This window comes from Dendropsophus ebraccatus, chromosome 9, assembly GCF_027789765.1.
Source record: "Dendropsophus ebraccatus isolate aDenEbr1 chromosome 9, aDenEbr1.pat, whole genome shotgun sequence".
NCBI classification, from domain to species: Eukaryota; Metazoa; Chordata; class Amphibia; order Anura; family Hylidae; genus Dendropsophus; species Dendropsophus ebraccatus.
This window is the reverse complement of record NC_091462.1, coordinates 43,269,343-43,285,167: the sequence shown is the minus strand read 5'-3', so window position 1 is coordinate 43,285,167 and position 15,825 is coordinate 43,269,343. Positions and strand designations below refer to the sequence as shown.

At 40.8% G+C, this 15,825-nt stretch overlaps 1 protein-coding gene across 1 annotated transcript in view; it reads left to right on the top strand.

Annotated features, from left to right (window-relative positions):
* Nucleotides 1-15,825, top strand: part of TRPM8 (transient receptor potential cation channel subfamily M member 8) — a 50,368-nt gene that overhangs the window by 16,225 nt on the left and 18,318 nt on the right. Inside the window, exons 4-12 of the mRNA XM_069985197.1 lie at nucleotides 587-743; nucleotides 2,720-2,897; nucleotides 4,947-5,119; nucleotides 6,155-6,329; nucleotides 7,541-7,608; nucleotides 8,664-8,864; nucleotides 11,213-11,315; nucleotides 13,426-13,544; nucleotides 14,350-14,631. Coding sequence (XP_069841298.1) covers nucleotides 587-743; nucleotides 2,720-2,897; nucleotides 4,947-5,119; nucleotides 6,155-6,329; nucleotides 7,541-7,608; nucleotides 8,664-8,864; nucleotides 11,213-11,315; nucleotides 13,426-13,544; nucleotides 14,350-14,631 — 1,456 coding nt within the window. The remainder of the gene's footprint in view (nucleotides 1-586; nucleotides 744-2,719; nucleotides 2,898-4,946; nucleotides 5,120-6,154; nucleotides 6,330-7,540; nucleotides 7,609-8,663; nucleotides 8,865-11,212; nucleotides 11,316-13,425; nucleotides 13,545-14,349; nucleotides 14,632-15,825) is intronic.

Sequence of the window (15,825 nt, the reverse complement as noted above, 5' to 3'; positions counted from 1 at the left end):
CGGCGGCCCGGAGCATGGGACGCCGCGGCCGTGACAATATGCACTCCAGCAGTCTTATATAGCACAGGATGGGAGATGGTGGTGCACTGACTGTACTACTACTGTACTGTATATGCACTCCAGCAGTCTTATACAGTACTGTACTGTATGTGAAGCCTCACCTGTGCTAAACTCACCCATGATCTACGCTCGCAAAAACCTTCAGATACCAAGCAAAGTTTGAATCCTGAACATTACTTCCAGGTAATTATTTGTTTGAATGCCGCATTATTACTGTACTTCAAGATTGGGTGCCCGAAAAATGTTTGAAAACCAAAGTAAACTTTTCTTGAAAATACTGTTTGAGTTCCAAGCAGTTTAAGAACAGAGGGTACACTGCACTCCTGTTTGTGATGACAAATCACAAAAAATTCTTTTAAAGAAATTTGGCATATATAGGTGATTTAAACAAGAGCTCATTTTCTGATGACACATTCCCTGGTGTAATAAAGCCTTTCCGATAGAAATGTCTCTTAGATTAGGCTCATATAGAGAGGACAGCTTCTGCTGGCAAATGAAGATGACTAATTTAATCCACTCATTGCAGGGATAGTGTTTGTAAGTGCGGATACACCAAGGTGCAGCATATTGAAGGAACTCAGGTCAACACATGTGATAAATGGAATTACAAGAAGCATACAAAAGAGCTCCCCACTGATGCCTATGGAGATATTCAGTTTGATGCATTTGGGAGAAGAGGAAAGGTAGGTCCCTTTCAATTTTTTTCTTAAGTGTCCACAACAATACAAAGTAAATATACATTGCTTAAGGCCCTATTCCACGGGCTGACAGTGAGGAGCAAACTAGAGCTATAAGCGCTGCCGCTATTCCACGCAGGGGGCTGCCCGGTTGATCTCTAGATCATCCGGGCAGCCCAAAGAGGATAGTGACGATCTGCAGACGCCGCTCCTATTCCATGGAGTGATGGCAGTAGATCGCAGCTATTACATTAGTTTGTTTTTCAACATGTTTGAAAGACAAACGACGCAACAATCAGCCGACTTGAACATTGCCTTCTATTCCACGGGATGATTATCGGCCGTAACAGCCGATATCGGCCGAATACGGCCGATAATCGTTCCGTGGAATAGGGCCTTTAGAAGCTACTGATATTTTTGTTTTGGAAAAGTGCCATTGCAGTTTTTGTGCCAAAGCCAGAAGTGGATTCAAATATGATGGAAAATATAAAGGTCGGACTGGTTCATCTCTTTCCTGTTGGATCAACTTTTGGTTTTGGCACAAAAACTGCAATGGCAGTTTTCCAAAAGAGAAACCTTGAACATTTCTTAATCAGTATCATCCATTTATGATTGGTTTCTGGCTTTAGCCTTAAGAAATTACATGAAAGAACAGTGCAAGAACACTTCCTATGGTATGTTCACACAGCCGTTAACTGCATGGTTTTAGTGTGGAAACCACACTGATTTCCTTGTCAAAAACCATGTGGTTAAAAATATAGCTCTAGATCCAGCTTGAATTGTTTTTGTTCCACTGTGAAATAAGGACCAATAGACTTTACAATGGGAGTTAATATAAATGCTAAGGCTGGGTTCACACAGTATATTTCAGGCAGTATTTGGTCCTCATGTCAGGTTCTCATAGCAACCAAAACCAGGAGTGGATTGAAAACACAGAAAGGATCTGTTTACACAATGTTGTAATTGAGTGGATGGCCGCCATTTAATGGCAAATATTTGCTGTTATCTTAAAACAATGGCTGTTGTATTAAAATAATGGCAGTTATTTACCGCTATACGGCGGCCATCCACTCAATTTCACCATTGTGTGAACAGAGCCTTTCTGTGTTTTTAATCCACTCCTGGTTTTGGTTGCTATGAGGACCTGACATGAGGACCAAATACAGCCTGAAATATACTGTGTGTGAACCCAGCGTCAGGTTGTAACTTATAGGTAGTGCCAATAAAAGTATAGAGAAATAAAAACAATTTAACAGCTATGGACAATTATGGGATAAAATTACAATGTATTTGGTGCATCTAATAGTCCATAGTTTAGGGTCATAACTCCAGATGAACAAAACTCGAGCATGCTGTGGTCTGACCAAATTCAAGCATGCAGCATTTGATAACCGGTGGCTGCAGCCTTAAGGCAGGACTCCTTAGGGCTATGTTCACACTATGTAAAAGTACGGCCAATGTTGTCATCGGCAACAACGGCCATACTTTTTGCGGGGTGGAACAATGCCATATTTTCAATGGGATCTCGGCCGGAGCATATACACATCGTACAGGTTTCGGCCGGGATCCCATGCGGCTCCGCAAATAACTGACATGGCAGTTTTCTGCGGCTGCAGTTCAATGAATTGCGGCGGTTGGAAACCCTGTCAGTTTACATAGTGAATCAAGCAGCTCCGGCCGCTCGCTTCACTGTGTGCTATGGGAAGCTCTGATGCGGGCGCGTGCTGATGCGCACGCATCAGAGCTCTGTGGCCGGAAAGATCATCCGGCCAGTACCTAAGTACCGGCCGAGATGACCTGAGCAGAGACAGTCCATTCTGTGACCTGGCCGGGGTCCCTTACGTCGTGTGAACATAGCCTAGGGCTGCATCCAACGTCTTGAGTCACTGCTAAACAAACCCTGCACATTTGGGTTTGGGCGAACCCCGAGCATATGCAAGTTGCAATTATCTCTAGTCATAAACAAATCTCTCTTCTTTTAGTACATTCGCTTGTCCCGAGACACTGCCCCAGAGACGTTGTATGAGCTCATGACCAAGTTCTGGCAGCTTAAAACTCCAAATCTCATCATCTCAGTGACTGGTGGTGCTAAAAACTTTTCTCTCAAGCCACGAATGCGCAAGATCTTCAGTCGTCTCATTTACATTGCACAAACCAAAGGTATCCTGGAAGAGTGTGACTGCATGCACAAGAATGAACAACTAAGAAACTCAAAGGGGACACTTTTTTTCACAATAGCTGGGGAGGGGGTGGATGAAAACAATTACATCTCCTTATCTCCCTGGCTCCGGCATCACACTACCCAGATCCCTGGTCGCTTCCTGGTTTGAGACGGGCCTTGAGACATGATGTCTCAGGCCTGTTCAGGCATTCAGTAGCAGATACGGGACCCCGCTATAGCTGCTGAGTGTCTGAGCAGACCTGCCAACGTCACGTCTCAAGGCCCGTCTCAAACCAGGAAGTGGTCAGTCAGCACTGGAGCCAGAGAGGTAAGTAGATGTTTTTATTCAATCTCTTTCCAGCAATTATGAAAAAAAGCTTCCCGGCCGGAGTACCCTTTTAAAGGATGTATGTTATCAGAAAATTACTTGTCGTTTAAATCACACTTTTGTGTTAAAAATAACAATAATTTTGGTGATATTTTTCTTATTTTATATTTTACTATTTATATTATAAAGTAATACAATTGATCAGGTCTCCTTCTGTCACTAGGACTAATAATAAGATAAGATTTCCTATTCTGTACTTAAAACATTTCATCAGTCTCATCTTTATAATTACAGGCAGGATTACAGTATAAGGCTATGTTCACACAACGTAAGTTCCGTACTAATCACGGCCGTTGCAACAATGTCCATGATTACTACGGAACTTACGTTGTGCTGAGGGAATCCCTGCTGGAGTGTATACACATAGGGAGAGATTTATGAAAGGGTGTAAATATACACCTGGTGTAAACTGCCCACAGCAACCAATCACAGCTCCTCTTATATTTTACCAGAGCAGAAAGCTGAGCTGTGATTGGTGGCTGTGGGCAGTTTACACCAGGTGTATATTTACACCCTTTCATAAATCTCCCCCATAGTATACACTCTGACCGGGATCCCTAGTGGCGCCGCAAGAAACTGACATGTCAGTTTTCTGCGGCCACTATTCAATGAATAGCAGCCGCAGAAAACCCTGTCAGTTCACACAATGGAGTGTGCGGCTCCGGCCGCATGCTCCGTTGCACGCAGCATGGAATTTGGATGTGGGTGTGCACGCTGCCTCCATAATACTGTACTAGAAATGAAATTTTAAAAATTACAATCTGAAAATAGAAACTGATTAGAAAAAAGAATATATTGCAGTATCTCACTGGTAAAGAAAACAATCTAGGCTATAAAATCTAGGCAATTTTTTATGCAATAGTCAACACAGGATATTCCCAGCATCCAGGTTATGTAATTATCAATTTATTAAAGAGGTTGGCCACTTTATAGTAAAATTGCTCAGTGTACAGTATTAGTAACTGTACTTACTGTATATACTGACAGCAGCTCCCCGTGTACCTCATAGAGCTAATATCAGACTTCCCTTTACCAGGCTAGGCTGCCCTGCTCTGTGGTGAGTCTGTCCATAAGATTTCTGACATGGAGGAGCATGTGACCATGCCCCGCCCCCCGGTGTCCCCCACTGAGCCTGTATATGCCTATGGAGAACTCTGGAGGCGGGGCATGGTCACATGCTCCTCCATGTAGGCTATTTTATGGACAGAAACTAAACAGAGCAGGGCAGCCCAGCCTGGAGGAGGGGAGTCTGGTATTAGCTCTATGAGGTACACAGAGAGCTGCTGTCCGTATATACATTGAGCACACTAATACTTTGTACTGACTTATTTTACTATATAGTGGCCAACCCCTTTAAATATCCAAAATGGAGATGTGTCGACCTCTATTGTTCTTTACGTCGCCATTTTGTGCTTATGGGTATTCAATAAATTAAAGATGACATAACCTGGATGCTGTTAGATCCCTTCACTTCTGTGTATGATACAAGTCAGCGTCGGGATTAGAGACACCCAGCATCCTTCCTTCTACCCTGCAATTATCTGGACCAGGTTCCTTTGTGCTGTTGGACTCCAATCACTTTTTGCTATGTCTCTGTGACATGTCAAAAGTGTTGGTAAATGACAGGGACACTTAAGTGTGTTTTATTACTTACTTGCAGGTGCCTGGATCTTCACAGGAGGCACCCATTATGGTCTTATGAAGTACATTGGAGAGGTGGTAAGAGATAATACCATCAGTCGGAGCTCAGAAGAGAAGGTGGTAGCCATTGGCATTGCAGCCTGGGGAATGATCTCCAATCGTGACACACTTATCCGTCCGTCAGCAGCTGAGGTTTGGATCAATAATCAGTAATTGCATTCATAGGACACTCTTATAATAGAAAGCTCAGCCTGCTGGTGGTGTAATGGAGCAGCTGGCTCCCTACACTGCTGTGCGGCACTCTCTATGGGATGCAGGTGGCCTGATCATGTCATTGCATCCCTTGCATCTCTTCCTGGGTAACAGGCCTGGCATCTAGTGAGCACAGTGTGGGCATGGTGACAGAACAGTGTCTTATTGCTATTCTTGGATGGAGCTATGTATAATAGATTATACAGTTTATTACATACAATAGAGAGGAGCACAGTGTAGTACAAATGGCACAGGGTACTAGAAATCATAGAGAGGGCAAGGTGATAGTCGGGGGGGGGGGGCACAAGATATTACAAATCATAGAGTGGGCACAGAGTATTTCAACTCATAGAGGGTACCAGAATAATATGATTTGTAGAAGGGTGCAGGGCTCAAGGAGAGTCTAGCATATTAAAATTGACTGGGCACAGTGTGTGAGGTTAGGGTCCCACGGTGCATTTACTGCATGCAGATGAACCCATATCCACATGTGGTTGCCAATGGTCATACAGGTGATGACACAACTTTCCTGAAAAAAAAGTGCGGCCATTGACCTCTGCATGTGGACATGATTTCTTCTCCATGCATTAACTGTACTGTGGCACCCTGGTCTTAACATTAACTGAGGGGGACTTAGCTTGTATTACAGTTAAATTGGAGGACATAGTGTATTACATTGAATTAAATGGGAACTATCAGCAGGTTAGACTAATCTAACCTGCTGATACCTCTGATATTGCACAGCCGGCGCCGAGGATGAAGGTACTGTATGTCTGTGACCTTTATCCTCAGTGGCATTCCCTTGCACTTAGCTGTTCACTCCGCGGTCCGGTAAGACCATTAGGAGCACTGCCCCGCCCCATAGCGCTGATCCGCCCCAGGCTGGCCCGCTCCTTATAATGATTATCAGTGGAATAGGCATATATAAAAGGGAAAACATTGAAATGATCTCTAACATAACTTTCTATGTGACAGGGAAATTATGTGGCTCATTATACCATGGATGAGCAAAAGCGTGACCCTCTCTACTGTCTAGACAACAACCACACCCACATGATCCTGGTGGACAATGGATCCAATGGCCATCCAACCACAGAAGCTGATCTCCGTGCGTCATTGGAGAAATACATCTCAGAACTTAATGTCCCAGGTATGAGTTATGTAGATACATGTAATCTCTCTGATGCCTCTAGCCTTAGAGGCTCATTTTTTAAAACTAATTTTAATAATATTTCTATTCAAATCTTCTGGTAACTGGAAAATAAAATGGGGAATCTATTAATAGTGGCATTTATAAATCCTATAATAATTTGGGTACATCTGTGACTGTACTGTGGCACATGCAGATATCTGTGCACTAATAGTATATGTACTCCCAGGCCTCCAAGTTATCCCCCTGAAAGTAATATGGTTGGATTTGATCATTGTCAAATTAAATGTGGACCTGCTTTGCTACTGAACCAGTTTGGCTTTGGGCCATGCCCAGGGCTGTATTAACAGCTGCTGCTGCCCTAGGCACTAAACCTGGAGACGCCAGGGGGTAAGTCAGGTAGGTGTAGTCAGCAGTCTGGGTCAGATGCTGGATAGTGTGTTGGAACACAGGGATCAAGGTGAGGCAAGAACATGTAAGGGGGTTGAGGCAGGAACCCTTATAAGCCAGAACTGAAAATAGCATGAGAGAAGGAATGGCACTGGCTGGAGGAGTGCTGCACACAGAAGCAGTGTATAACAGGCGCAGTAGATGGCATCAAACAGGGAGTAGAGGAAGGGACTAATGCCAGTGGTGGTGAGTGAGAGCTGGAGCCACCTGCTGCTATTACAGTGTTAAAAACTAGAAACAAATGCTTTAGTCCAAATCAATACTTGGGGGAAATTGATCAAGGGTGCCTATTTTTAGGTGAATAATTGGATTTTTCATCTATTTTTGGTCTAAGTTCTATTTATGAACCAGTATTCAACAAGCAAATATTTTTTTAACTTGTCGGTTTTAAATAATCACAAACAATTTGCATAATCCGATATTTGCCCTCAAGTTATCATTTGCAACCTTTTAAAAAGTCACACAAACAGATGCAGGCCTACGTCTGGTCAGTACCAGGGGAATTTGTTTGCAACTTTTCTTTTTCTTTTTGCAACTATTTTTTTTTTTTACAAATTTATGAATATTTTTTTAAAATTATTCCTATTCGGCTGGGTACAACACCGACGAATACTTGGTAGAAAAGTCGCACGTTTTAGACACAGCAGTAAATATCCTTCTTACTGTATTGTTACTTCATCAAAACAATGTTGATACAATTACAGTTAATATTACAATTTCTTGTTACACGCCAGACATTCTTCATCCTTGCTTTTCTGCAGATTCTAATTATGGTGGAAAAATTCCTATTGTCTGCTTTGCTCAGGGAGGAGGGAAAGAGACATTAAGGGTGAGTGCCGACAGAATATTTAGAATAGAAATTATTCAAAAACTCTTACTTTTCGTAAAATTGGGAAAATATTTTGTGACAGACATTTGTTAGATTGGTTATTTAAAAAATATAATGCTGATAACATGTTATTTCATAATATGTTGAAGTGAAACATGCTTCTTTGTGCATCAGTGTGTTCTTTGCCATCAAGTCACTTTTGAGCCCTGAAAACAGTAGAAATAGCGTTTCTTCAGAATTTCCTTCGGGTCATCAGAGTGGCTTAAATTAAATCGCCGGGGAAATCTAAAAATCCCAGCGGGGGTGCAAAGTAATAAAGAAGCTATACTTACCTGTCCCTGTGCCCCTGCAGCACAGCATCACCAGCTCACTGACAGACGCTGGCTTCCTGCAGCTCTCGTTCCTGCAACGTTACGTCCCGGCTAAGAAATGCCCACTAAGCCAATGATTTGGGTGGGACGCCTCTGCATTCACTGACTGGCTGAGCTGGTACTTCCACTTGGAATGTGACAATGCAGAAAGCTGGAAGAAACTGGAGGCAGGGGGTTGTGAGCTGGGGACGCTGCGCTGTGGGGGCGCGTAGACGGGTGTAGATGATATACTATTGTATAGTATTATAGTATAGATTCTTTATTATCTTCCCCCGACCGGCCCTGGATTTTTAGATTTGGCTGGAGTACCCCTTTAAAATACTTAAAATAAGGCAAGCGGAATTCAAAACAGTCAAATATTTTTTAATGTATACTACAGCCCACTTGTGTCTCATTTACATGAAGGTGGCCAAATTGGTTTGTGGCCAACATCTATTCTTCCTGACTCCCACATACACAGTTGGTTTGGCTAAGCATGCATGTTTTCTCAATGAAAAGCTATTTATTATACCTGTTTAATTTTTGGAGAGTGAGTATAATTCAGTGTTAGTCTACTGTGTATGGCCACTACAGATGTACTTCCGAGTAGAAAGGCACAATAAAAGAAAAAGTATTCATAATTGTTCTTCTCATTACAAATATCAATGTAGATGATGAACTCATCAGTTTGTCTATCTTCTACAGGCTATAAACAACGCCATTAAGAGTAAGATTCCATGTGTTGTAGTAGAGGGATCTGGCCAGACAGCCGATGTGATTGCCAGCCTTGTGGACGCCGAGGGCACCTCTCTTGCTTCTTCCGCCATTAAGGAAAAGCTTGTTCGATACCTGCCACGCACTATATCTCGGTTGGCAGAAGATGAGATGGAGACCTGGATACGATGGGTAGAAAATTTCTAAATTCTTTTAAACACTTTTTTTTTTTTTTTTTTAACAAATGTTCAACAATGTAGCTAGCATAGTATTCCATTTCTACTGCCGTTTTAGCTTTTTGGTTTGGGCAAGTAAAACTCCCCTGGATCAATAAATATGAACATAATATATTTATATCGACAAAACCTCAATTTTTTTTTACACAGAGCTTCCCACCCCCTACTTTGGTTTTCCATCCCCTCCCTTGGTTGAACTTGATGGACTCAAGTACTCACCTCACTTGATTCCAGAACCGCATTCTGATGACCTGCTCCTGCTGTTGGCTATGCCCCCTGTTTCTGTTTATGCTATTGCATGTCACTTCTGAAATGAAAGAGTTTATCCAGGGTTACAAAAACACGGCTGCTTACTATTATGGGGAGTCTAACCCCTTGATGCCGCACTCTCAAGAATGTGGATCCAAGTCTCCCATTCCAATAGTGAGGCAGGTCACACATGAAGCATGGAGCATGGAGAGGTAAACATGGGGGGGGGGGATTTATGAAGCATACGCCAGAGGCGTACTACAGGAAGAAGGTGCAGATTCACCCCTTCTCCCTGGCGCACCCCTCCCGTACACCCGACTTGCCCAATGGGCAGGCTGGTGGAGCTTGGGGGTGTGTGATAAGGCGGGGAGGAGATGTGGCCTCCTCCCACGCCTAATTTATCATGATCAGGCACAAATCAGGACGCAAATCTAAACCTGCTGGAAGCAGGTGTAGATTTGGTTTGCCGGGTGCAGATTCGGGCGCCCAGCTGGCGTACTCCTTCTAGCAAATCCTGCCGGAGAAAAGGGGCGGGGCCTAATATAAGACCGGTGTACTTGTACGCCGGTCTTTGTAAATCCCCCCCAGGATGTTTATTCTTTTATATGCACCAGCAGCAGTATATTAAAAATTACTGAATGCCGGACAACCCCTTTAGGCTCCATTAATTTCAATGGAACTGAATTGAAAGAACACACCCAAACCGAAGACAAGAATTGTGCTGTTTTTTGGAAGAAAGCGACCATGTTTTTCTTAACCTGAATATCCCCTTTAAAGTGGTCCAGCTCTTCTTATTATACTTTTCTAAGTTTATGCACCACTTTGAGTACCGATGGCAAGTTCTGTCTGTTTGTCCATTTCATGTTAGCACTCTACTCATAGCATTCTTTGAAAATATTACATTATGGAGAAATATATAACGGGTCAAATATAGATTTGCTCTTACCAGAATGCTGTGCTAGTTGAAAGCACTATTGTTGATCCCAGTAACTTCCATGTAGACTGTGTTCTTGTAATAAGTATTTTTATAAAAGGATGAATTTCTAATGAAGGTTTTAGCTTCCACTCTTCTTGCCATGGGACATAGTGTTCTTTTATTAGAAGGTGTATGATGCTATTACAGGGCAGATGTAGCATTTTGTGCTCCTGATATGTGTACCAAATTGCATTTCACTTCCACAGAACATTACCTAATATCTACATTAGTCATACAGAACCATTCCCATGATGTTGGGAAAAATGAACAGCCATTAAGGATAATATATTTATTCATAGACATTATTTTTAGCTATCTTTAGAAAGGAAGAGGGTGATTAACCTCCTGCAATGAACTGGGATTGAAAGTATTCCCATATGACTCAGCTGATGGCAGTGGGAATTGTATTGCATAATTATGTATAGTGCAGAGATTTCTACATTTGTCAGGTTCAGAAAAAATTAATACTTTTTCATTGAAAGAGTAGTTCAGCAATAAAAAAAAAAAAATCTTTCAAATCAACTGGCGCCAGAAAGTTATATAGATATGGGATTTACTTCTATAAAAAAAATCTCAAGTCCTTCAGTACTTATTAGCTAATGTATGTCCTGCAGGAAGTGGTGTATTATTTCTAGTCTAGAGAGCAGGAGAGGTTTTCTATGGGGATTTGCTACTGCTCTGGACAGTTCCTGAGATGGACAAAGGTGGCAGCAGAGAACACTGTGTCAGACTGGACAGAATACACCACTTCCTGCAGGACATACAGCAGCTGATCAGTACTGGAAGACTTGAGATTTTTTTTAAACTAGTAAATTACAAATCTCTGGCAGTTTCTGGCACCAGTTGATTTGAAAGAAATGTGTGTGTGTGTGTGTTTTTTTTTTTGTTTTTTTTTTTGGTGAACAACCACTTTAAGCATAAATGATTGGGTCAGAGGATATCAACTGGTGTGAATATTCTATAATTTTTTACTTTATATATGATAATTAGTTATTATCATAAAATAACATTTAGGTTAGGTTGGCAGAGCAGACAGCACAAGTCCCAGAGTGATTGGATTGGTTTCTTTTTTTTTGCAGATTAAAGAAATAATGGATAACTTGCATCTTTTGACTGTGATAAAGATGGAACAAGCTGGAGATGAGATTGTGACTAATGCCATTTCTTTTGCACTTTATAAAGGTATGCAAAAAAAAATAAAGGGGAGGGGGGGGGGGGTCCACAGAGCCTCAGTCACGAGTCTCAAAACATGGGATTAGCCAGATATCCCTTCTGTGAAGGAAACCCATTGCTAAGGGGTGCCGCCAGGTAGGGAGATCACCAAACCACCCTAAAGGGGTTGGCCGCTTTATAGTAAAATTGTTCTGTGTACATTATTAGTAAGTGTACTCACTGTATATACTGATAGCAGCTCCCTGTGTACCTCATAGATCTAAAATTGGGATTCCCCTCCTTCAGGCTGTGCTGTCCTGCTCCGTGGTTTTTCTGTCCTTATGTGACCAAGCCCCCCCCCCTCCCTGTGTCCACCATAGACCCATAGACATATACAGGCTCAGTGGTGAACACTGGAGTTGAGGCATGGTCACATGCTCCTCTATGTCGGCCATCTTATGGACAGACTCACCACAGAGCAGGACAGACCCGCCTGGAGGAGTAGAGTCTGATTTTAGCTCTATGAGGTACACAGGGAGCTGCTGTCAATATACACAGTGAGTACACTTACTATTACTGTACACTGAACAATTTTACTATAAGCAAAGACTGAGAAAGTGATTATCTACTCTAAATACTTATTTTAGGGTGTAACACCAAATTACCATACAGTAGTTTGTGCAGTTAATGGTTAGGGTAGTAAATTAGCCACATATTCCCATTGCAAGCAGGGCAAGATTAAAGGTTCTCATACACTTTTGTCAAAAGTTGTATGAACCCTACATATTTGGGCCAATCATCTAACGTGTATATGGGCCTTTTAACTCTTCTCCGACAGATGATGTTGGAGGTAGAAGAGTTGGGCATATTGGATTTTAACTACCCAACCAGAGGGATAGACTGCCATCAAAATGATCTGGCAGTGGCTTACCCCCCTCTCTTTCTATGGTTAGTGCATTCAGCCATGCCAAACTTTCATGGGTATTGGTGGGGGTCGGAAGATACAGCTGTCAGCTGGACGAACATTTGGTCAACAGCTGTTAAAGGAGTACAGGATAGGTTGTGTGAACATAGCCTAAAAATCATTAGTGCTCATTGTACATGGCAAGCAACCACCTCTGTTTTTTTTAGATGTAATTGTTAGCCAAGACCCCACCTGTGACATCATCACCCCTATGAGGTCTGACATAATTACATGCATTGGTACAATAAATGGAACCTACCAGGCTATGTCCCTGATATCATCAGCTATAACTGCCCCTGTGATTCATTCCTGCATTCTGATCTATTGCTGAGGAGTCTTAAAGGGGAATCATATCCTAATTTCTGGCATAATAATGGCCAACGCTGTAGTACTAAGCCCCTATTAAGTAAATGCAAGTATTAAATAATTCAACAAAAATGTATAAAACACAATAAATGTAAACTACATACTATAATGAAGCGCACCAGCTCAAAACATTTTCTACTAATATAGAAAAAAATAGATATTAGTAATGTCTAATTAATATTTTATTTCTCATCTTTTCTATATAAATCTCTCTCTAAAATCTTTACACAATAGCTCATAATTGACAAAACCTCTTATCACCGGCAGTAAGTAGACATGCATGGAATCATTAATCGTTACTATGCCTGTACATAACCATTTATACTGAAAGAAACACCTAAGGCATATTATCTCAATAAAGCAATGTTTTATTAATACATATGAAAAAAGTGCGAAAGATTCCAAAGCGACAGAGTAACAATCAGACAATATAAAGTGTCAGTATCATTGTAAACATATAATGCACATAATCAACAGCCATGTGAACGTTCTATGGTCTAACCTATTCAGACCTCGATGCCAGCCATATCACAGTAAGGTCCGCTAAAATTAAGGCAAAAACATAGACTAGACATCCAGGGAAACACTGTAGCTGATCAAACGGTCCTATTGCACTTACCCATGTAGCGTGACAGGTGAGTGCGTTTCGCAATCTTCCCGCTTCCTCAGGAGGATCGTGAAACATCATCTCTCCCTGATATAGGGAGTTATAGAAATATATAGAGAAATGTATAGAAACATAAAGAAACGGTTACTTTCTTTGAACTGAATTGGTTCCTACATTTTCCTAATGCCAGTTCCTTATCATAGCCTTTAGCACCAATGAGCAGGATAAGGATAACTGGAATGCTCAGCTGAAACTACTTCTGGAATGGAATCAGCTGGAATTGGCCAGCGAGGAGATCTTCACCAATGACCGGAGATGGGAGGTGCGTAACATCACAATGTAAAACACTGGTCCATGACGAGGCACACGTAAGAACAGAAGGAGGCCATTACAACAGATATGTAGGAAAACAAATACATATAGATGATGATGTCCATTTTCTTTTTAATCTTTGTCTAGTTTTTTAGCCTAGATTGAAATATGTTAGTTGTCGTCTTTAGCTTATGGCCACTGCTTGAGCTATTTCGTCCTCTAATGTGGGATGGTTGAATGGTGTCAGTAGATATTAAATCATTAATTTTTATATTTTCATTTGTATACTAATGCTAATGTCTATATGTGTTTTGATGACAATTTCTGTACAGTGTTACGGAATGTGTTGGCACCATATAAATAAAGGAATTATTGAAGGAGAGAAACTATTGACATATCAAATGTTTTGATTGGTCCAGATCTCAGGAGAGACCCCCCACCAAACAGGAGAGAGAGGAAGCATGCTTTACCTGTCAATCATCTCCATCCAGCGGCCTCAAAGATTTATAATGGAGATGCTTGGATGGAAATTGCTGCAGGCTGGTTAAAGCGTTTTACCATGCCTTTTTCCTGGCTCATTCTCCTGGAGGTCTCACATCAAAACTTTTGACATGTCCTTGTTTTTTGAGAATTTTTAGATGTATTTACTATGCCATATAAGAGTCACTACTGTCATGAAAAATAACTTCTCATCAGGCATGTCAAAAGTTATTGATCACAGTAGTCCTTACTGCAGAGACCCGCTTTTCTTGTTACAGTTTGTTCATTAATGTTTCGCCTTTTTCCTTTGCTCTTCTTTTTCCTGTTTTTCATAGTCAGCTGACTTGGAGGATGCCATGTTTGCCGCACTGGTAAAGGATAGGCCAAAATTTGTGCGTCTTCTCTTAGAGAATGGCTTGAATCTACGCAAGTTTCTTACCAGTGAAATCCTCAGTGAGCTTTTTTCTCAACATTTTAGTACTCTAGTTTTTCGTAATTTGCAAATTGCCAAAAATTCTTACAACGATTCTTTACTCACTTTTATCTGGAAAATGGTTTTGAGCTATCAGAGGAATCGAAAAGACGATAGGAACAGCTGTGATGAATCAGAGATTCAGGTGAATGACTAGGGAACATTTTGCACAGGTTGTTAGTCGATGCACAGATAAAATTCTACATCTAATTTTATCATCTATCTATCTATCTATCTATCTATTATCTATCTATCTATCTATCTATCTATCTATCTATCTATCATCTATCTATCTATTATCTATCTATCTATCTATCTATCTATCTATCTATCTATCTATCTATCATCTATCTATCTATTATCTATCTATCTATCTATCTATCTATCATCTATCTATCTATCATCTATCTATCTATCTATCTATCTATCTATCTATCTATCTATCTATCTATCTATCTATCTATCTTCTATTATCTATCTATCTGTCTATCTATCTATCTATCTATCTATCTAGATACAAGAAAAAGCCGCACATCCAAATCCTCAAGAAGCGGGTGCTGCACAGAGTCAGTCCCTTGGCTCGGGGATCCCCAGAAGTATGCAAATATATTCCGCAGCACACCAGCATACGTGGAAAAAGTTGTAATGTATTACAAAAAGTGCAAAAAATAAAAAAAAGGAACCGTTCCGATCTTCTCACAAGATCATTATCAAGCATCAGCAAGCAAGCATGCTTGATAATGATCTTGTGAGAAGATCGAAACGTTGCATCTTTTGTATTTTTTGCACTTTTTGTAATAAATTACAACTTCTTCCAAGTATGCTGGTGTGCTGCGGAATATCTTTGCATATCTATCTATCTATCTATCTATCTATCTATCTATCTATCTATCTATCTATCTATCTATCTATCTTCTATTATCTATCTATCTATCTATCTATCTTCTATTATCTATCTATCTATCTATCTATCTATCTATCTATCTATCTATCTATCTCTCTATCTATCTATCTATCTATCTATCTATCTATCTATCTATCTATCTATCATCTCTTTAATATGCATTGGTCACTGTGAAGGATGTTTTTAAAAATCTGATAACTGACTATGAAGTGCTTGTTTTATTGGCTTAACATCCCTTTAAAGGAAACCTGTCGCCATTAGAATACTATATAATCTACCAGTATCATGTTATAGAGCCGGAGGGAGGTGAAAAGACTGATATATAGTAATGTGAGAAAATATTCAGTATTACTTGTAATTTATTGGTTGAGGCTTCTGCTCCTTCTATTTTTAGATGTCGAGTGGGTGGTTTCACTCAGTGACTGACATGTGTAT